The sequence below is a fragment of the Venturia canescens genome, chromosome 6 (assembly GCF_019457755.1).
Source record: "Venturia canescens isolate UGA chromosome 6, ASM1945775v1, whole genome shotgun sequence".
NCBI lineage: Eukaryota > Metazoa > Arthropoda > Insecta > Hymenoptera > Ichneumonidae > Venturia > Venturia canescens.
In genome coordinates this window covers 16,266,136-16,287,686 of record NC_057426.1, presented here as the reverse complement: position 1 = coordinate 16,287,686, position 21,551 = coordinate 16,266,136, and the positions used below count along the sequence as shown (strand labels likewise).

General features: G+C 34.5%; 2 protein-coding genes across 2 annotated transcripts in view; one reads left to right on the top strand and one right to left on the bottom strand.

The window, feature by feature from the left end:
- Positions 1 to 21,551, bottom strand: part of LOC122411878 (titin homolog) — a 1,333,995-nt gene that overhangs the window by 1,004,006 nt on the left and 308,438 nt on the right. The gene's annotated exons all lie outside the window — the stretch shown is intronic.
- LOC122411879 (uncharacterized) lies at positions 9,451 to 11,631 on the top strand. Its single transcript, XM_043420959.1, has 7 exons — positions 9,451 to 10,265; positions 10,362 to 10,552; positions 10,642 to 10,674; positions 10,752 to 10,784; positions 10,861 to 11,011; positions 11,139 to 11,301; positions 11,372 to 11,631. The coding sequence occupies exons 1-7, from the start codon at positions 10,116 to 10,118 to the stop codon at positions 11,524 to 11,526; spliced, it is 876 nt and encodes a 291-aa protein (XP_043276894.1). The 5' UTR covers positions 9,451 to 10,115; the 3' UTR covers positions 11,527 to 11,631.

Here is a 21,551-nt window from a genome sequence, read left to right as displayed (position 1 = left end):
AGTGTCGGTTTATATGCGAACGGGAGAAGGCTCGAATAGTTATTGTGCTAGTCTCAAGGATAAAAAGTTAAGTGTAAAGTGGGTAGTGCGAGAAAAAAAGGAATACAAAGGATTTCTATTTTAAGGTAAGATTTTTTGTTGACTTTTCAATTAAATTCTTCACATTTTATAATAGAATTTATATTCTATCGCGAATGAAAAATGTGTGTAGAATCTTTGCGTTCATCACTTTCGCAGGAATCCAAAAGCCACTTCACACAAATAAATCTAAATGGCTGTTTTCTGGCACCTTTTGTACCTCTTGATAATTTCATTTCACTTTTAAAATTTTCAAGTTTGGCCGTATATTCTGAAAGTGCTATCTGTCGGATTAAAATACGATCACTTTGTGATAGAAATCGCCTGAAACTTTTTCAAAAACGAAATTTAAGCTGTTTTCAAGGTTGCCACGAAAAAATGTAGCCGGCCAAAAATTTCTAAAAGTCCTGTATCCAATTTTACACAGTCAATAAAACCGCAGAAAACAACTACTTTTAAAAATAAGTACCAGATCCAAAGAAAATTATAAATAATATTTGGAGAAAGGGGATATGAAGATAAATTTCTCCTCTTCGAAATGCCGTTTGATAAGCTAGAATATCTTGATTTTTCAGCTACCAAACTTGTAGTACGGCTTAAATTTTTGTCTAGCGATCTCATACTCCTGCATGGCTGTGTACTTCCAAAATTTTGGGTAAATTGTACGAAACTGCGAAAAATGATCGACAGTGGCAGAAAATCGCAGTTATGAACACGAGGCAAATAAGTCTAGCGAAGATAGATAGAGATAACAAAACTGGTTTTATCAAATAATTGAAACTGCACGGTTCCTCGTGAGTTATGCGTAAATATTCGTACATTCCGGATGCAATGAATTAGGGATTAGGAAAGAAAGTTCAAAAAACATTATATAATGCATTCACCATATAGTTATGATATTTCTGTACATTGACTGAATATTTTTTTCATTTTCGGCAAATGAAGAAAATATGTAAGAGCCATATTGGGTGTGTCGAAGAAAATCGATATTTTTTTTTGTTTTTTCAGGCTCCACGAGCATTTTTTTTCTTATCGCGCCAAACGATGAAGCTAGCCGAAAGCATAGGTGGAAATAAAATTATTCCGGCCAGCCCACCACCGCACACTTCGGTTTTCGATACACAATTTTTCGATAAACAATGACAATTCGGTTTTCGATAAACAATAACATGTGAAAAAAAAATTCGATGAATGTTATATATCATCCGTAAACAAAATTTCATAGATATGCTGCTCCTTACGTATTTTTCTAGAGAATTTCATTGCCTATAAAAAAAGTCCTCAGAGTCATTAGCCTAAAATCAACCGTTCCGTGATTACTGCGGTTTGAAATTTTTATAATCGCCCAGCCAGATCTCGCATGCTGAAAAAAATCGTTAACTGCTATGACGATTGTTTTCGAGGTCGCTATTTTCAATGGTGTTACGTAAATTGAACAGAAACCTTTCGCTTATTATATGTTTTGAAAATGGAGTAACGATAAGCAATTTCATAATAATGAATAAATAGTACAATAATAATATATGAGCAATTTCAAGGGTCCATTTTTTTCATTTCCTAATTTGGAAGTCTGATTATGTGATTTTCCAATATTTCAGTGCATCAGTTGTGTGTCAAATGTTTGTATTGTCCAAGTATATACACTACCGGCCAAAAGTTTGGGGAAGCTCGTTGAAATTTCTTGACGCACCAAAAGTTAAATTGTTTGATCGAAAAAAGAGATATCGAAATTTTGCGAACGGCATTTTAAAGGGGACACATGTAGCTTCGATTTGCGTCTTAATAAAACCTTTTTCAATTTTTTTTCAGTCCGGTACATACTTTTGAAGTTGGCCGTTTTTCAAACTTTTTTTAGCCCTTAAAAATCGCGCGCACATTTCGTAGAAAATTTTTTCAGTGATATTCACCATGGAAAACGTGAAGGGGGGAGTACTAGCTTTGATTTCGTTTTTTACAAAGTTGGTTGCGATTTTTTTTCACCGCGTTATCTCATTTTTTGTGAAAAAATAACGTTTTCAAAAAGTACAGCGTCATGAGAAAACTATGAGGTTTTGCAAAAAAATTTGGCAAAAAATTTCGAAAAAAATGTTGAAAAAACTTCTTAAAAAACTCTAATGATTATTATCGAGAAAAGCAAGAAAATTTTCCCTATTAACATTTTATCACGCACCCGATAATTCCCGAGTTAAAGCGATTTGAAAAATCAGCATTTCGACGATAATTGATTTTCAAAAAATCTGCTCCAAAAATTCAAAAAAAAATTCTAGCGAGTACAGAATCGTCAAATACATGTTTTTACCCTCTTGACAATTTTTGCAAAACCTCATAGTTTTCTCGTGACGCTGTACTTTTTGAAAATGTTATTTTTTCACAAAAAATGAGATAACGCGGTGAAAAAAAATCGCAACCAACTTTGTAAAAAATGAAATCAAAGCTAGTACTCCCCCCTTCACGTTTACCATGGTGAATATCACTGAAAAACTTTTCTACGAAATGTGCGCGCGATTTTTAAGGGCTAAAAAAAGTTTGAAAAACGGCCAACTTCAAAAGTATGTACCGGACTGAAAAAAAATTGAAAAAGGTTTTATTAAGACGCAAATCGAAGCTGCCGTTCGCAAAATTTCGATATCTCTTTTTTCGATCAAACAATTTAACTTTTGGTGCGTCAAGAAATTTCAACGAGCGTCCCCAAACTTTTGGCCGGTAGTGTACATGCTTGGACAATACAAACATTTGACACACAACTGATGCACTGAAATATTGGAAAATCACATAATCAGACTTCCAAATTAGGATATGAAAAAAATGGACCCTTGAAATTGCTTATATATTATTATTGTACTATTTATTCATTATTATAAAATTGCTTATCGTTGCTCCATTTTCAAAACATATAATAAGCGAAAGGTTTCCATTCAATTTACGTAGCACCATTGAAAATAGCGACCTCGAAAACAGTCGTTATAGTAGTTAACGATTTTTTTTCAGCATGCGAAATCTGACTGGGTAATTATAGAAATTTCAAACTGTAGTAATCACGGAACGGTTGATTTTAGACTAATGACTCTGAGGACTTTTTTTATAGGCAATGAAATTCTCTAGAAAAATACGTAAGGAGCATATCTATGAAATTTTTTTTACGGATGATATGTAACAAAATATTCGTCAAAATTTGTTTTCACGTGTTATTTTTATGAAAAACCGAAGTGTGCGGTGGGCTGGCTGGAATAATTTTATTTCCAGCTATACTTTCGGCTAGCTTCATCGTTTGGCGTGATAAGAAAAAGTATGCTCGTGGAGCCTGAAAAAAATAGTACATTATAACACTAGGACGAAAAAGTTTTTCGTACGCGTGTTATACGAAATTTTATATTACGAGGTGCGGAAATGGGGGTTTTGTGTACGCGAAGCGTACTCAAAAGCGTCCATTTACGTACCGCGTGATATAAAAGATTTTTTTCGACACACTCTAAGCCATATAGATTTCGTGTAATATAATGTAATATAACTTTCATTTGTGTGTTATGTGTTCTGTGTCAAAAAATTTTTTTTTTTCGAAGAACACCACCCAATAGTATCAGTATAATGAAATTAGATGCTTGTACACATTTGAGCCGTTTAAAAATATTTTAAGAACACATCACTGGTGATTTTTGAATTCCGCAACTGGGTGGGGATAAAATGTTAGAATGACCAACATTTCCAACAGCTGAAATCTCGAATTTTATAAACTTCGAATGATAATATGGAGACAGATCAATTTGACTAGAGTTTCGAATGTCGAAAAAAATAAAGTAGAAACTTCAAGGTTCGAAGCACGTTTACATCAAAAGCAGAACGTAACAATTGCCCATTGAGCAACGACTAAAATATCGATTTCCCGAAAATTCGACTATCACTTTTTCGGTTCATAAATTACTACGATTAGCAGTACTGTGAATATTCACAATTTCGCAAGTATAATATAACGAGTGACTAAATATTACCAAGGTTGAAATACTGAAACATCAAAAAGTCCAACGGTCAGAACAGCAAAAAATCGATGAAAATGAAGAAACACAGTGGAGCTCCAAATACACGCGTCTTACTCACTCACTTACTCACACCGGTGATCTCCAATTTTAAACATCGCCATTTTGACTTTCGCCTTTTCGAAATTGTATTCGCAATGAAAACTATTGAAATATATATTTTCGGAGAAATACGAATTCAAAGAAGGAATTTTTGATTAAACACGCAATCTGCTGAATAGTCAATCGGGAATAAGAATGTCGAATTACTTATTTTTCTCCAAACTGATATCATAACTTTAAAAATTTCGAAATATCCACCGTTGTATAATTCAATCATTCGACATATTGAACCCCACCCGGTGAGTGAGAGAGACGTGTGTATTTTGAGCTCCGCTGCATTTCTTTATTTTGGTGGGTCGACTTTCTAGCGTTTCACCACTTTGATCGATCGAATTTTTGGTGTTTCATTGTTTCAATCTCAGTAATATTTAGTCTTTCATTATTATATTTTTGAAATTGTGAATACTCACAGTATTCGTAATTGCAGTAATTTATGAATCGAAAAGTGATAGTCAAATTTCCAGTAGTACAATATTTTAGTCATCTTTCTATGAGCAATTGTTTCATTTTATTTTCGATGTAAACTTTCTTCGAACCTTGAAGTTTCTACGTTATGTATTTTCGACATTCATAGCTGTAGTCGAATTGATCTGCCTTCTTATTACCATTGCATGTTTATAAACTCGAGATTTTTGCTCATCGAAATTTTAATCATTCTAACATTTCATTCCCACTCAACAGGTTTTTGCAGGGAATCAAACGCTTTATAAGAAATATCTATTGTTATTTTGTGATAAATGTGCTCTTTGAAAAGTTTTTCATAGGCAGAGCCGAATCAACAGTACATTTGTAATGTCTGCCACTGTTCCAGCGAAACTATAAGATTTATCATGAAGCATCGCAGCAAATATTTTTGAAATCACGTTTTTTTCACTGAACTTATCTCATATAAAAAATTTAGATTACTGCAAATTAACCATTTCAGTCACCGACGCCTTTGTAGTGGTGTCATTCTATTCCTGCATAATTACCCATTTTTCTTTCCGCAATTCAATGTCTTATTACGTGAAACAGTAGTATATGGGGCATTTCGCGTCAAATCAGTCACTTCAAAACTTTTGGATTTTTAATTTGGTTCAAAATTTTTCAGGTTGGTATACCCATTGAAAGGAGCTCTCTTGATTTTTTCCAGAATTTTTAGTGGATTGGATAATAAGTTATGATTTTTGGAAAAAAATAGAGATTTTTTTTCTTTTCCCTATAACTTTCCGAAAAATGGGCCGAATTGAACTTTTTTCTTTTTGAACTTGAGTGTTTTTTTCTGTTCTTTTCGAAGATATTTTTAAAAAAATTATTGGTGTAAATTTTAATCAATTTTTCGCAGTTTTAAGCAAAAAACCATTAATTTCAGGCAATAAGACACTTTCAATTTTTTTCTAAAAAATTCTCAAAAAAACTTCAACGAATCCAACGATTGTTAAGACTAGTTGCGTTATGGGATCTTGTTTGGTTATATTTTTTTCGTAATTTTGAAAAAAAAATTCATCAATAAAATCGTATTAGTTGTAGACCTGGACATTCAACCAAAAGTGATGTTTCATACGTGCAATACCATTTTGAATTATAGATCCTATTTGACTACAAGCGAAGTGTCGAATAGCAGTTCTAAAAGTTTAATAGAGAAGGTAGTCATAGGCCATTGATGAGAGGGGAACTATCGGTGGGACAGTTTCGATCTGGCGAGATCGTTGTTGCAATCCTTTTGGGTTGAAGAGGCACTACAAAATAAACGATTTACGATCGGCATCTGAGGATGCTCAAAAAAACTTGGTTTAAGTAAGACCCATTAACTGTGCTCTATTTTTTGGCATAGAATATCTCTAATGATCGTTGATAATGGGTTAATACTATGATGATAGTGACAGCGCTGAGATTCAAATATTATTAGGTAAGCAATCCTTACTTAAACCAAGTTTTTTTTTGAGCATCCTCGGCTTGAAATGCCGATCGTAAATCGTTTATTTTGTAGTGCCTCTTCAACTCAAAAGGATTGCAACAACGATCTCGCCAGATCGGAACTGTCCCACCGATAGTTCCCCTCTCATCAATGGCCTATGACTACCTTCTCTATTAAACTTTTAGAACTGCTATTCGACACTTCGCTTGTAGTCAAATAGGATCTATAATTCAAAATGGTATTGCACGTATGAAACATCACTTTTGGTTGAATGTCCAGGTCTACAACTAAGATTTTATTAATGAATGTTTTTTTCAAAATTACGAAAAAAATATAACCAAACAAGATCCCATAACGCAACTAGTCTTAACAATCGTTGGATTCGTTGAAGTTTTTTTGAGAATTTTTTAGAAAAAAATTGAAAGTGTCTTATTGGCAGTACGACAACTGTATTCAGAATATCTGCATTCCTAAATAACTGGATGGTGAATGTCTTCCTTCCAAAACATCTGTAATCATAAATACCTCAATGTTCAAATAACTGTCTGGTTGAAAAATTGTATTCTTAAATAATTTATTCTTAAATAACTATATTCAAAGAATATCTCTATTCAGAAATATGATAACGTTTCAATATCTCCATTTTGAAATATCTTTCATCACAAACATTTGTACTCACAAACATTCGTAATCATAAATGTGGTCAAAAAATCTTCTTTCATAATTATCTGTATGTTAAAACATCTCTATTTATAAATAGCTGCATGTTCAAACAACTGTAATCATTAATATCTCTCATCCAAAATAACTGTGATCATGTAGAACAATCGGACTGTCGATTGTTCTACATGATCACAGTAATTTTAGATTATAGAACAATCGGACTGCCGATTGTTCTACATGATCACAGTTATTTTGGATGAGAGATATTAATGATTACAGTTGTTTGAACATGCAGCTATTTATATAAATAGAGATGTTTTAACATACAGATAATTATGAAAGAAGATTTTTGGACCACATTTATAATTACGAATGTTTGTGAGTACAAATGTTTGTGATGAAAGATATTTCAGAATGGAGATATTGAAACGTTATCATATTTCTGAATAGAGATATTCTTTGAATATAGTTATTTAAGAATACAATTTTTCAACCAGACATTTATTTGAACATTGAGGTATTTATGATTACAGATGATTTGGAAGGAAGACATTCACCATCCAGTTATTTAGGAATGCAGATATTCTGAATACAGTTGTCGTACTGCCGTCTTGTTGCCTGAAATTAATGGTTTTTTGCTTAAAACTGCGAAAAATTGATTAAAATCTACACCAATAATTTTTTTAAAAATATCTTCGAAAAGAACAGAAAAAAACACTCAAGTTCAAAAAGAAAAAAGTTCAATTCGGCCCATTTTTCGGAAAGTTATAGGGAAAAGAAAAAAAATCTCTATTTTTTTCCAAAAATCATAACTTATTATCCAATCCACTAAAAATTCTGGAAAAAATCAAGAGAGCTCCTTTCAATGGGTATAACAACCTGAAAAATTTTGAACCAAATCAAAAATCCAAAAGTTTTGAAGTGGCTGATATGACGTGCAATGCCCCATATGTTTCTTAACTTTTTTTCAATTGAATTACATGACTGAGAAGGTTAACAATTCACTACCTTCCAGACCCATTTGTATGAGAAAATGGCCATTCTCTTTGAATTAATCGGTATGAAAATAACAAATGTTAATCCATTAAGGAAGTTGAGGCATTAGAATGAAAATGATGTCACCACTTTTAAACCGATTGAATCTTATAAAGTGAAGTGTAAAAAAAAAGCAGTTAAATTTTCAGACAGTTTAGGAGCGTCGTTGCTGAGAAAAATCAATAACAATTTGGGCCAAATAACATGTAATCTTATGGAAGTCAAGACACATTCAGTGATATCTCCGTTAAAAGTGATGCTAAAAATATGAAATTTTTTGGGCAACATGAGCAAGGCTTGCTGAATAATGTGAATTTTTTTCAGATTTATTAGGAGATTTGCTGACATTATATTAATAATAATCTGTTTCCCGTGCAGTTTTTTGAGGCTAGGATCGTCACTGTTCGTGTTTTCGACTAAGCTTTCACCAGTTTTTCGTCTTTTTTTCCCCAACTTTTCTTTAAAGTGTATGCAACATTGCCAAACTGTAAACTGGCCTACCTTTTGAAAGGTACAGGTCATCACTTTTGGGTAAAAAAAATGACCTCAACTTCCTTAATGCACAAAACGACAGATTTGGCGGTTATTGCAAAATTCTAAATGTTTGTACGTAAATTTTTTTGTAAAGTTCAAACTTTTTGAACAAATTTATTTTCCGTCGCATAATAAATAGGTTCATAATTGTTTTCTCAAAAAGTTTCAACTTTACGAAAAATTTTTTCAGAATTTTTGAAATTCTTAACAAAATTGTTAAAACTGGAGACTACAAAAACAGTTAGAAATTTTTTGAAAAAAATCAAAACACTCTTTAGATGATTCTCAATGCTTTTTTTGCATAATTTTTTTTCGCTAAGTCGATAATTTCCGAGAAAAAAATCGTGAAAATGTACATCATGCTGTTTTGCAAAAATCGCTATCTTGGAAAAACTGAGTAGAAAAAAAGATTTCATAAGCAGTATTATGGAAAGATGAGATACTAAAAGGACACCTTTGCTGATGATAAGATGGTTATTTGAATGCAGCAGCAATAACGAAATTTGATTTGAAGAGAAAAAACCTCAAAAATTTTTAATTTTTTAACTGACAACGCTAAAATAATAAAGAATTTAATTTGATTTTACAAAATAAATGTCAGATTCTGAAAGAGCTTCCTTAAAAACCTACTCTATGAGGTTTTTAGTAATTTTTTTTGTTGGTCAATTAAAATTGTGTACTTACAATTGCGTGTCCAAAATTTTCGTTTCGCGCATTTAATGACAAGCGCAAATTTTTACCTATCCATATTTGAAAATTTTCTGGTAATAGGAATCCAAAAGTCTATAAGAATTTTTTTCTTTTTTCTGAAACAACGTATTTTTGAAATGCCAAAAATCGATAAAAATACTCAAATGATTGCGCTAACGTATTTCAGGATCTCCATCAACAATAAACATTACAAAGTATCTCCAAATCCATTTCCATAACGATGTAATCGATGAATGTAGCCATTTTCTCCTCAAAAAAGGGGTCTGAGAAGGAGTAAATTTTAAATCTATGACAATCTAAATTTTTCCACGAGATAATTATAATTAAAATAACATGCGGTTCAAAGAGAATATTGCGATTTTCGATGATAAATGTAGCAGTTTCGCTGGAAAAGTGGAAATAAAAAATCTACTGTAGGCTCAACTTTGTCTGAGAATAATTTTCAAAAGAACAGATTTATCACAAAATAATAGGAGATCTTTCTTATATACTATTCGCTTTCCTATAACAACCTGTCGTTGAAATTATTGTACATTTCCCCGTTCGTGAGTAGCAAAATTGAAATGACGCCAGTGATGTGTTTCCCGGATTATTAAAGTTAGAGAAAGAAAATCACGATGAGTGACCTCAAAAAATTTTTTGAATGATTGAAATTTGGACAAGCGTCATATTTTATAATACTGAAACGATGGATGGACGTTCTTGGGGAAAACAAAGAAATTTGTGACTCTCTACTGTGACCCAAAATTTTGAATTTTTTTTTTTTTTTAGGTTGAAGGACTCAGAATTTACAAAACATGGCAAAACGCGGACAAGATGTACGGTTTGAGTAGAACGAGTTCAGTATAGAGTAGCTTTTTCCAATACGATAATGACGGAGTTGAAGAATATACTCGCTTATTATTGTTCCACAGCATATAGAAAACCAGAACAAACGAATTTGCCGACCATCGTCACGCTTATCTCAATTTCTCGTCGGTGAGGACTACCCTCCAACAACCGATGAGAGTTCGGATAAAGATGGTCGGCTATTCACTGGTTTATATGAAAGCGTCGATGAGTCCATGAGCAGAGTGGCCGCGGCAATATCAAGTTGCCCGAGACTGGGTGGAACTAATCCACTAAATCCGACGGAGGGATGCGAGGATTTCGCAACGGACTCAGGGCATCGTCCCAATGAAAAAACTCGTGAAACAAATGATGACGAAACTCTGGTACGAGTAACACGATTCTCTGATTATGAGTACAATCTGAAAGGTGCCGTAACGAACAAACCCAAACAAATGAGTGTTGCATTATTGTTTTTACAGCGCCGATATGATGACCAAGATGACACGGACTTCGGGGCTCACCGCGAGCCCCGATTGACAAATTTGAATTATGACCGAGGCTATCCTCAACGATATAATGACAACGGCTACCAACGCCCGCTTGACAGAAATGTAGAGTTTCGGCAGCCCTCCCGTCATTTAGACACAGACATCATTCTGTCAAGGATGGAGTAAGTATAAAAACCATTTCTGATCAGAGAAGAGAAGGGAGGATTCAAATGTAGTAGTTGTATTAAAACTACCTTTCTCCGGTTTATAGGGCCATACACCGAGATCTATCAAAGCAGATAAGGTACGATTGTGATAATTGATGAATTCATAAAAAATTTTATTAATTTATGAATATTTTTTTGTTCGTTTTTGTTCCAGCAATATGGAGCGCACCGTAATGAACAAAATCACGTGTGTATTTTGGCATAATATGGCAAATGAGGTTTGAGTAAAACGATAATCTTACTAATAATAATAACGTTTTCAGAGCGCTAGAAGGACGGTTCGAGAAATATGAACACCTCCAACGCAGCCGGAACATCGTCGAGTATCCACAAAAACCGCGGTGCCTTCCGGTCCGCGGAGTTCGAGAGCTCGAGGCGTTGGAGGGGTTCACGAAAGAAAACAAAGACCAAATAGTGAGTATCAATAGTAAACTAATTCAACAATATAAATATTTTCTCAACAATAACATACGGAAATTGTGATATTAAAAAAACTTCAAAGTTATTATAATCTACCTCTCGATTTATTTTATTGTTGCAGATTCAGTATTTAGGCAGCCTGAGCTCTGGCTCGATACATGAGAGGGCTCACCTTATAATTAAAGAAGCAATATCTGACGAGTTCTCGACGGTTGTAACCGTCCAGGGGGGTGCGCGGAACTCGTGCCGATTGGAGGGCACGGCTTTGTATAAAGCAATGTACGGTAAGTATTCGATCGAACATTTTATGAATATAATCGTTGAGCACGCTGCAAAGAAATTTTTTATCTGCAGTTGCCGTATGTAAAAACATACCGCCCGATGATCGGCCGTCTCGGCGCACCTTCATTGACGCGTTAACTGCGGCGCTGAGGGCTTCAAAGCAACGGCACCGCAGAACCGTCGGGAACGATAAAACCGACCACCAGCAGCCAGAGCTTGCAATTTAATTTACTCATTGTTTTTTAAATTAATATGTTTAAGTTTTTTTTGTAATTAAAGTCCTTTCACGAACCCGAACCCTCTGTAAAAAATTGATTTTAATTTATTAGAGTATACAAGTGCATGCGAATAGATTGGTGAAATTTCAGGTCAGGTTATCAAACATTCAATGAAAAATTAAAATTTCAAAAATTATAAAATTTATACGGGAGCTTACGGAGATTCCATCATCATCACATTTCTATTTCAATAATTCGTACACTAAATATCTCTAAAATTCCTGATACAAACTGTCTCACAGATAGAAAAAAAAATGTAAGGAATCCATAGCGATGATAAAAATAAAGGGTTACCGAATTTTTAAAAGAGATATTAATGATAAAAGTTGAAAAAATGGCAGAAGTCGAAACTTTTCCCATTCAACAGCGACTTCTCAGAGGTTAAAAATGAATTTAAATTTCGAGTGCTCTAGTTTGCGATATCAAAAAATACGGTCCTGCGAAAGAATAGATAGATCCTTAAGATAGACCTTAAGATAGATCATGCTCGAAGGGTCGTATTTTGTGGGTGTTTAATACATTAGATCGACTTTTACTTCCCTAATTAAAGAATCATCACTCAACGTGATCTTTTTCAGTTGTTCAGTCGATAAAAATCCTGCTGCACGTTTTGTTCTGAGAGGGTTGATATTTGAAAGAAAATATGAGTTACACGCTATTCTCATTTTATCAGAGAACAAGATGTAACTTTTATTTTTCTCGAAAAAACAACGATGTCCGAGTAAAACGTCATTTTGCAGCTATCTCTCTCGCACTCACTCAAGTGATAGATCACCTCAAAATTAATGTCAGAGTTATTAATTCGGAATTGTAAATACATTTTTTCAACTTATCTGGCTAAATTACTATAGTATTGATATGTAAAAAATCATTGTAAAAAGCGCAAATGCAAAATACAAAGGAAAATGGATCAAGAAAAGAGTGTTAATGAAGACAGAAGGTTGTGACAGGAATGGCCCAAGCCAAAAAGAAATAAAATGCCGAAATAAACAAATGTGAGATTATACCCATTTCATTCAATCTTTAACGTAATATATCTTTGTTACTAGTAAGACAATCGTCTCGAATTCGTTCCCAGATCTTTATTATATACTGCATTGTTATTGTGTACTTTTCCATGAACTTCATAAGAAGCATTCATTCGTTCTATGGGAAGATAAACGATTTTTTACGCATAGTCCCTATAATCCTGTGCATTTTTCTTCATATTTAAACACGTTTACCCCAATAATCAATAAGACGAACACTTTGAAATTTGATATGCGTGTGAGTCGACCACCCACTTATAAACTCTCTGTAAATTCCAAGACTTTTTTAAGACAATTTTCTTCCTTACAAAAAATGTGAAATAACTATAGAAACAAACAGTAAAAATTTGACAAAAAATTCATATGCCCCTTCCTTCCAAACAGTGAAGTGATAAAAAATTGAGTCTGAATCTCACAAAAAGTAGTAAAAGAAACAAAACTTCACAAAGCATTCACAATAAAATGTGTGAAAACCAATTGTAGACATACTGCTCTCTCCATGGTCTATAAAACCTTGCCAGATAATTTATTTATCTAATGGAACCACAAGAGGAAAAGAAAACAAAAAAATTCGTGACATCAAGAGAAAAGAAAATAATAAATCCGGACATTAGGATCGTGCACTCCCGTTCAAAAGTTTGAGTTCACCGATCGAAACTTTTACACACACTGAAAATTCGGTAGTTCGGTCAAAAATAGATGGAATAAAATTTAATAAACGTCATTTAAAAGAGGGCTAATTGCGCTTTAATTTGTAGCTTCTTAAATTTGTTTATAATTTTTTTTTAGCCGGCACGCGCTTTAGAACAGCGCCGCTTATCGACAAATTTTACGCCTTCGTGAACGGGCTGCCAATGTTGCCGAATTTTTTTTTCTGTACTTTTCTCCATCACAGCTTCGATACAGGAAAAGCTGTATTTCTGTTTTTTTTAGAAAATACCAAACATTTTTTTTTCGTACGGTTACTCTAATTGTAGCTCAAAACGAGGAGTTTCAAAAGTTGTAGCGTATTTCGAATACTTTCGAAATGCCAAGAGGGTAAAAAGTTGTGCCGATTTATAATAAACTTCTAATTATTGCAGATTTCTTTTTTAAAATTTTTTTTCCGATTTTTTTGGTTGAGTCACAACTGAATAACTCGAAAATTATGGGGTTTGGGATAAAATTTCAAAAGAGAAAAAAAGTTTCAATTTATACTTTAGAACTCACTGACATTTTTTCAAAATAAATGAGGTGCTTTTTTTAGACTTAGTCGCAATTCCCATATCATTTCAATATAAAAAAAAATTACTTATTTAATCTCTTACTTTATTTACACAGGCAGATTTAGGGAAGAACAGATTGTTCTACCATTCCGATCCAGCTTCTCACATAAAAGCTCGATCGGATTTAAGTTAGGAGATTGTGGTGGCCAAGCCATATTAACGATTGTTCCATTTCCTCCGAGAGCATGTTCTTCTGATATGAGCTCGTCGTTGAAAACCGAAAAATAAAAATTGATCGAAAATTTAGAATGATCTGCCTTTCTCCTGCCAGTGATTTGTGGCACAAGCTTGAAGACGCTTGGGCGAGTTTAGATCAAGTCATAAACGACAAACTAATCAAGCGAATGTCACGACTCGTCAACGCAGTTCTCAAGGATAATGGTGGCTTTTTCGATGAGAAACAGGTGTAAATACGAATGATGGGAATCTAAACGATCTCATTCTGAATGTATACAGAGACACGAACACCTTTCATCTGCGATTGTTTTACTCGCACCTTACAGCTGCGTCGGTCAATGACCTAATTCCATAAATAACATTCTCAACCGGCCTATGAACTAGAAAATATTTGACTCTTATCGATCCATACGAACAAATTATGCAATACAGATAGGTTATTTCGTTTCAATATACGGTACGACTTGATGACTGTTCAATGGAATTGAGTAATCTCTATCACTGGATTCGGATTGGGATTGAAAAACGGAGTTCTTGTATCGTGTAATAGTCGTTCTGCTGCAGTAAAACGTGTACTACGGTAACAGCACTGAATAGACTCAGCGCTGCACCGTGATGCCTCATCGTGTAGCAATGGTGACGCCACGTAACGTCTGAGGGAGATCCGTGCCGTCTCGATGAGTTGTCACCGTGCACGCACGGTGTGGTCTCTCGACAGCACTGAGTGCACACACCGTGTCGGTACTGTGCAGTCTCGGCATCATCTATGATCGCACTACGTGACGCCTGTGTGCTGCTGCCGTGCCGCTTCTGAGGTGTACGCGAATGCAGCACGTAACGGCACGGTGTAAGCACGCCGTGCCGTTACGCCGTGGCGTTAGAAATCAGTCATGTTCGGACAGACATAACGCGTATGTAACGGCACGCGTACCGTGCCGCGCAGTCACCGTGCCGTCACCGTGCTGGAAACTGTCTATCTGGGTTAAGATGTGTTCATTGCATTTGGAAGATACCAATTTTGATATCACGAAAAATAAGCAACCAATGACTTATTGAAATGAATTTCTAAATTCATCATGCATCAATTCAAGTGAATATCTATGTATTTACATGGCCCAAAGATTTTTTAAAACTCGTGTTTGTAAACAAGCAATCATGAAAACTTTTTGTTATGAATTTTCCAATTTATTGACATCAATATGAGGAAATAGAAATACGAATGTCACTCGAATTGTCTAGAGAATGAATAGAAATTGGTATGGATACACTGTAAGCTAAGGAGGTGGAAAAAGGGCCCGGTGAACACAGCCAAACGAAATGAAAGAAAATATGACAACAATACATTGAATTAGACACTTTTACTTGACCGAAGTTTTTCAACATTTATTTGCATTCATTTACATACAATCACGCATATTTTTTCTATAATGTAATTACACAACATAAAATTTCTGTTTGGAAAGAACGTTTGAGAGGTTATAATGAGCGAAAGTTTATTTTTCTCACATAACTCCCGTTGAAAATTTTTGAAGAACCAGAACCAGGATTGCAACAAAATTATGTCATAAATAAACGTAAAATCAAAGAATTTGTACGAGGAGAAATTTCCCAATACTAATATATGTTCTATATAACAAACACTCGCGAACCGATTGCGATGAGCGTAAACTAACCCACATGGTTTTCACAAAACTTACATAACATTTTTTTTTTATAGTCATATAAGAATTTTGAATCGAATTCATACAGCTGGCACTATTTCTCCGAAATTTTATCATTCAGATCGCTGTTGCTATTAATTTGCTCATGCCATCAAAAACTGACAGATGGATGTACTATATATCACGTCAAAGTCACTATATGTCTGGTTTTCGTAATAATGTATGACACCACATACCACTATTTTTAATAAAATAAATACATATTTAACACTTTATTAGATGAAAAATATTTTTTTGTCACCCCGCACATATGTGACATGTCATAATGTCGAAAATCCGTTTGTTATAACATCAATAACTGACGGCTGACTGATGGCCTTGTATATATATTCATAAACTGTATTCCGCTGGAACGGTACAGCAAGTGTCCTGACCAATCACAACTCATTATTTCTGTAGCCGGGATCCCGGGACCCGAGCTTCCATAGAAATGGGTTATAGCTGGCATCAAGAGACCTTTGATGGTGTTCTGTACAGACATAGTAAATCCATAGATGTGTTAGTAACTTTTGCATAATCTTGAGCCCGTGCAATGTTTTTTCTCAGCAATTACACCACCGATCGTATTGATTTTGGGCGCAATTGGAAGAGAATTACTTAATTAGCTGAAAGTTCAATTTTCAAATTGCGACATAACTCCTGAGCTTCGCAATTCAAGAAAATGACATGTCAATTTTACCCCCACCACCGAAATTTACTTTATTCAGAGATAATATAGTCTCGGCGAGAGCCTCGGGCCAGCAGACGACAGGGCTGTCAATGTACTTGTCCCGAGACTCTACCGAGTCTCTTGATATTTTATAAAAAAAAATACAGACCAATTCGAAAAAAATTTTACAAATCTTGAAAAAACGTTATATTAAAAAAAAACTAATCTGTATCTATTTTTCAAAGTGTCAAAAGAGTCAAATAACAAGTAAAAAATAAAAAACCGAAAAGTCGGTCTTGAAATCATTTTGGAAACCGATGCCTCATTCTTCTTATTAGATTCGAACTGCTAAATCAACTAAAAAAAATTCAATCTAATTTACGTGCGACATTAAAATTTATTATATTAATTCGAGGCCAAGTATTTTCTAATGAATTGAAAAAAGTTACCACTTGATTTACGTGCAGCATTAAAATTTGTGATATCAATCGGTGGACAAGTATTTTATTAGTAACTCCAAATTTTGACATTATTAAATTCTTCTAAGAAGCTTTTAAATCCAAAAAAATCACATGAAAGCTAGTCATTTGTTATTCTATGGTGGCAGAGACTTATAAGAATATCGATCCTTATCAGACTTTCAGGATCCTCTGGTATTATTCACAAAATTCGACGTCGATTGGATCGATACAAATTATGTTTAAATATGTGTTAAAAGTACTTGTCCGGTCCATCATTATTCATTTAAATAAAAATCAATCATGAAAAAATGGAATTGTATGGCAGAATCCGGTTAAACATTTATTGAAATGCGATTCATTATTAGTTTAATGTTCTTAATAATAGTATAGGTTAGTTCTTATTCCGAATGGAATTCGTTTGCTGGAAGAATAAGTGAGTCATTGAATACAAACTGGAGAGTTATTTTTTAAACTTGAACATATATATTATGTGCAATTATTTTCATTTATCAATGGACAATAATATCCCTTGTATATTGCGGAACAATTTCTTTGCTTTTTTTTTATTAAATTAGTGGAATTACGTAAAAATTACTTGAAGATAATTCTCTCAATTCCCTCTGCATGGATACTTGTGATCCATCAGTTCTAGACAAGCACTGATTATTATTGGGATGAACAATTTAAACAGAAAGTGATGGGCCGGACAAGTACTTTTAACACATATTTATACATAATTTGTATCGATCCAATCGACGTCGAATTTTGTGAATAATACCAGAGGATCCTGAAAGTCTGATAAGAATCGATTTTCTTATAAGTCTCTGCCACCATAGAGTAACAAATGACTAGCTTTCATGTGATTTTTTTTTATTTAAAAGCTTCTTAGAAGAATTTGATAATGTCAAAATTTGGAGTTACTAATAAAATACTTGGCCTCGAATTAATATAATAAATTTTAATGCCGCACGTAAATTAGATGGAATTTTTTTCAGTTGATTTAGCTGTTCGAATCTAATAAGAAGAATGAGGCATCGGTTTCCAAAATGATTTCAAGACCGATTTTTCGGTTTTTTATTTTTTACTTGTTATTTGATTCTTTTGACACTTTAAAAAATAGATACAGATTAGTTTTTGTTTTAATATAATGTTTTTTCAAGATTTGTGAATTTTTTTTCGAATTGTTCTGTATTTTTTTTTATAAAATAATTTTTTTTACAATTTCAAAAAAAATTTTTTTTAAGTTTTTTTTATGGATGGAATTATCAGCAAACGAGGAACCATCAATGTACTTGTCCCAACCTTTTTTTTCTAGGGGAAGTTTATGGTTTGATATCACGACTTTTTTCTCAATAGTTCCTTATTTATTTTCAGTTGACTATAGGATTTTAGTTTGAATTTCTATGGATTATTTATGATTTTCGTCTTATAACGTTGGTTTTCACGAAAAAAAGACCTATTTTTCGTCAAGATAGTACTGAAAATATTTCGTCACAGGTCTGTCCTTGGACTTTGGCAATTTTTTTCTTTGTACTTTGATATGTTTTGTCAATTAGAAACCCAAGCGCACGGTCGCAAGCGGGTTGGAGGCCGGGATATGATTTTCGGCTTATAACGCTGGTTTCCACGAAAAAGGACCTATTTTGTGTCAAAATTTTACTGGAAATATTTCGTCACAGGTCTGTTCTTGGACTTTGGCGCTTTTTTTCCTTGTACCCTAATATGTTTTGTCCATTGGGAACTCAAGAGCATGTAGCATTGCGTGTTGCGGGCTGAGATGTGATTTCCGGCTTATAATGTTAGAAAAAAGAAAGGAAAAGAGGAAAGACAGATCAAATTCAAGACACAACAAATCCAACAGAATTGGCCATTTTTAAATGTCGCTTTTGCATTCTGAATCTAGACGTTTCGGTGTCTTCCAAAACATGCCCCCGATGAAATATATTTCCAATGTTTGCAAGTCGCCGCTGAGATCCAATTATCTACAGTTTGATAGTTGCAGAAAAAAAGGCACCCAAAAATATTTATTGTGTCAGAACTCAAAGAAGCAAAAAAAACTGAGCGTATACTTAATTCTACAGAGCAACGGAAATAAAAGACGATTAAGGTACCTGCATTGGTTGTGGAGGAAAACATTTCATTTCAGGATAATTTAGAAATAAATTTAGAAATTAAGAAATTTAGCATGGAATTTAGAAAAAAGAAAATTAAGTTAAATAGTAAAGCTGAAAACTTATGTGATGAATTTTTGAAATTACATGTTACGGTTGGAGTAAAAAATTAAAATAATTAGCACACATGCTGCGACACAAAAATATCAAAGTTTGAAGGTATTCGCTCCATACCGCAGTAATACAAACTTCAATACTATTTGAAAAGAAACACTTTAAAACTTGCTAAACAAAGTTCCATTCCATATTATTATAATCAAAGATAGGGGATGATACTAGCACATATACTTATCCACAGAAATTTCAAAGTTCGCAGGTATCTGCTGCGATTCAATGTATCTGCGCAATTAGTTTGGAAGACAGCAATTTCAAATCCATCCATAAATGAGCAACTGAAGACTTTTCTAATGAGTTTTTCACTTCATATTTATGTTACGGTGAGAGTCAAAAAGTAAAATGAATGGCACAGTATATAAATTTCATAGTTTGCAGATTTTTGCTGTATTTCAGTGATCCAAATATCAAGAGACTCGGTAGAGTCTCGGGACAAGTACATTGACAGCCCTGTCATCTGCTGGCCTGAGGCTCTCGCCGAGACTATATTTTCTCTGAATAAAACGATTCGCGGTGGTGGGGGTAAAATTGACATGTGACTTTCTTTAATTGCAAAGCTCATGAGTTATGTACGGCTTTGAAAATTGAACTTTTAGCTAATTAAGAAGTTCTCTGTCGAATGAGTCCAAAATCAGCATGTTCGGTGTCGTAATTTCTGAGAAAAAACTTTGCACTGGCTTAAGATTATGCAAAAGTTACTAACACATTCAGGATTTTACGTATCTGTATACGCGTACTCCAACCGCTACAAACATAGGCCTCTTGGCCCCCATGATCACCAATCCCTGGTGAGACAACCAATGAAGAGTGAGAGAATTTTTGGGCCAATGACATTCAAGAAAAAGAGCAAGGAAGTTTGGCGGAAAGCTAAGGAGCTCGAGAGCTCGAAAGTACTCGAAAGTCACTAGCTGAAGTTTCACGTCATGTTGACATTTGGGGTTATTGTTATGTATGCGATCGCACTGTACGGTGCTGCCCTCTTGTAAGCGTGACTAAACGCCTTGCGATCTCTCTTTCGTCGTTATCAGTTAGTTGAGTGACGACCACGTTATCGTCACCATCAGAGTGTACCTCGCCAATTCCCAAATCTATCTAAACCATCCATCTACGAAATATATATATTGTCAATTAAACATCAACGTGTGTACAGCATTATTTTACCCACACCCATAAAACATCACAGTGGCGACGAGGATAATTTTGGTTAAAGCAATGAAAGGATTGCTGGAAAAGTAGTGGATTCGTTTCGATTGAACACGTGAGTGAAAAGTGCCCAAACGCGAAAATGGCAGAATCGGCCGAGATACTTCACAAGAAACTGGAAAAGGCGAGGAAGGAGCTCGAAAAAGAAAGAGCTGAGTTCGAGGAACAAAGAAAACAATTGTTGAGCCAAAGGCAACAATTAACAGCGGATATGGCTGCACATAACGCTAAGGTGAATGCATCGGCATTACAACATCGTTCACAACCCCAAAATTCATCAACTCCAAGTGACGGGAATCAACCGGTGGTGGCGGGAAGAATTGGCAGCTTGAAGGAGTATAATCTGAAAGATGACTGGAACCACTGGGTTGAAAGGTTTGAACAATATTTCGTGGCAAATGGAATTGCTCATGACAAAGGAGTTGCGCTTTTTCTCACTCTAATTGGTAATGAAGCTTATGCGTTATTGCGCAACTTGTGCACTCCGGAGTTACCAGCTATTAAATCGCTAAAAGATTTAAATGAAATCATGTCAAGTCATTTAAAACCAAAACCCAGTATTATTGCAGAACGCTATAAATTTAAAGAGTGTTCTCAAAAAGACTGGGAAAACATCATGGAGTTTTTGGCGAATCTAAAGAAATTGTCAACGTATTGCGAATTTGGTAGCAATTTGGAATCGTATTTGAGAGATCAATTTGTGTGGGGAGTGAAGAACGAACGAATTAAGAAAAGATTCCTTAGTGAGCACGACTTGTCGTACAAGAAAGCGATAGAGTTGGCTCAGGCGATGGAAACGGCTACGAGGGACGCTGCGGAGATGGGGTCGTCGTCGTCGTCGTCGTCGTCGAATCAAGGGGATGCAGTTCATTTCGTTGCAAAGAAAACGTCAGGTTCATCGGCAAAAGGACCCAACGATAGATGTTCTTGCTGTGGAAGGTCGAATCACCGAACAAATGTATGTAGATTTCGGAATTTAAAATGTAATCGTTGTCAAAAGCAGGGGCACTTGGCGTATGTTTGCAAGATAAAGAAAACGAATGTAAAGAAGAGTGAGTCTGATAGGGCGGAAAAAGGAAGTAATAGACAAAATTTTATTTCCGACGTTGAAGGTATAGGAGAAAATTTTGACTCGCTTTTCCATTTAGACGGAGAATTAGATGATTCGGTCGTTGAAATTAAAGC

What these genes read in the sequence shown, in the direction of transcription:
- LOC122411879 (XM_043420959.1), top strand. Translation starts at nt 10,116, where the DNA reads ATGAGCAGAGTGGCCGCGGCAATATCAAGTTGCCCGAGACTGGGTGGA. An exon ending in ATCATTCTGTCAAGGATGGA is followed by an intron (nt 10,553 to 10,641) that starts GTAAGTATAAAA and finishes TCCGGTTTATAG; the next exon opens with GGCCATACACCGAGATCTAT. An exon ending in AAGAAAACAAAGACCAAATA is followed by an intron (nt 11,012 to 11,138) that starts GTGAGTATCAAT and finishes TTATTGTTGCAG; the next exon opens with ATTCAGTATTTAGGCAGCCT.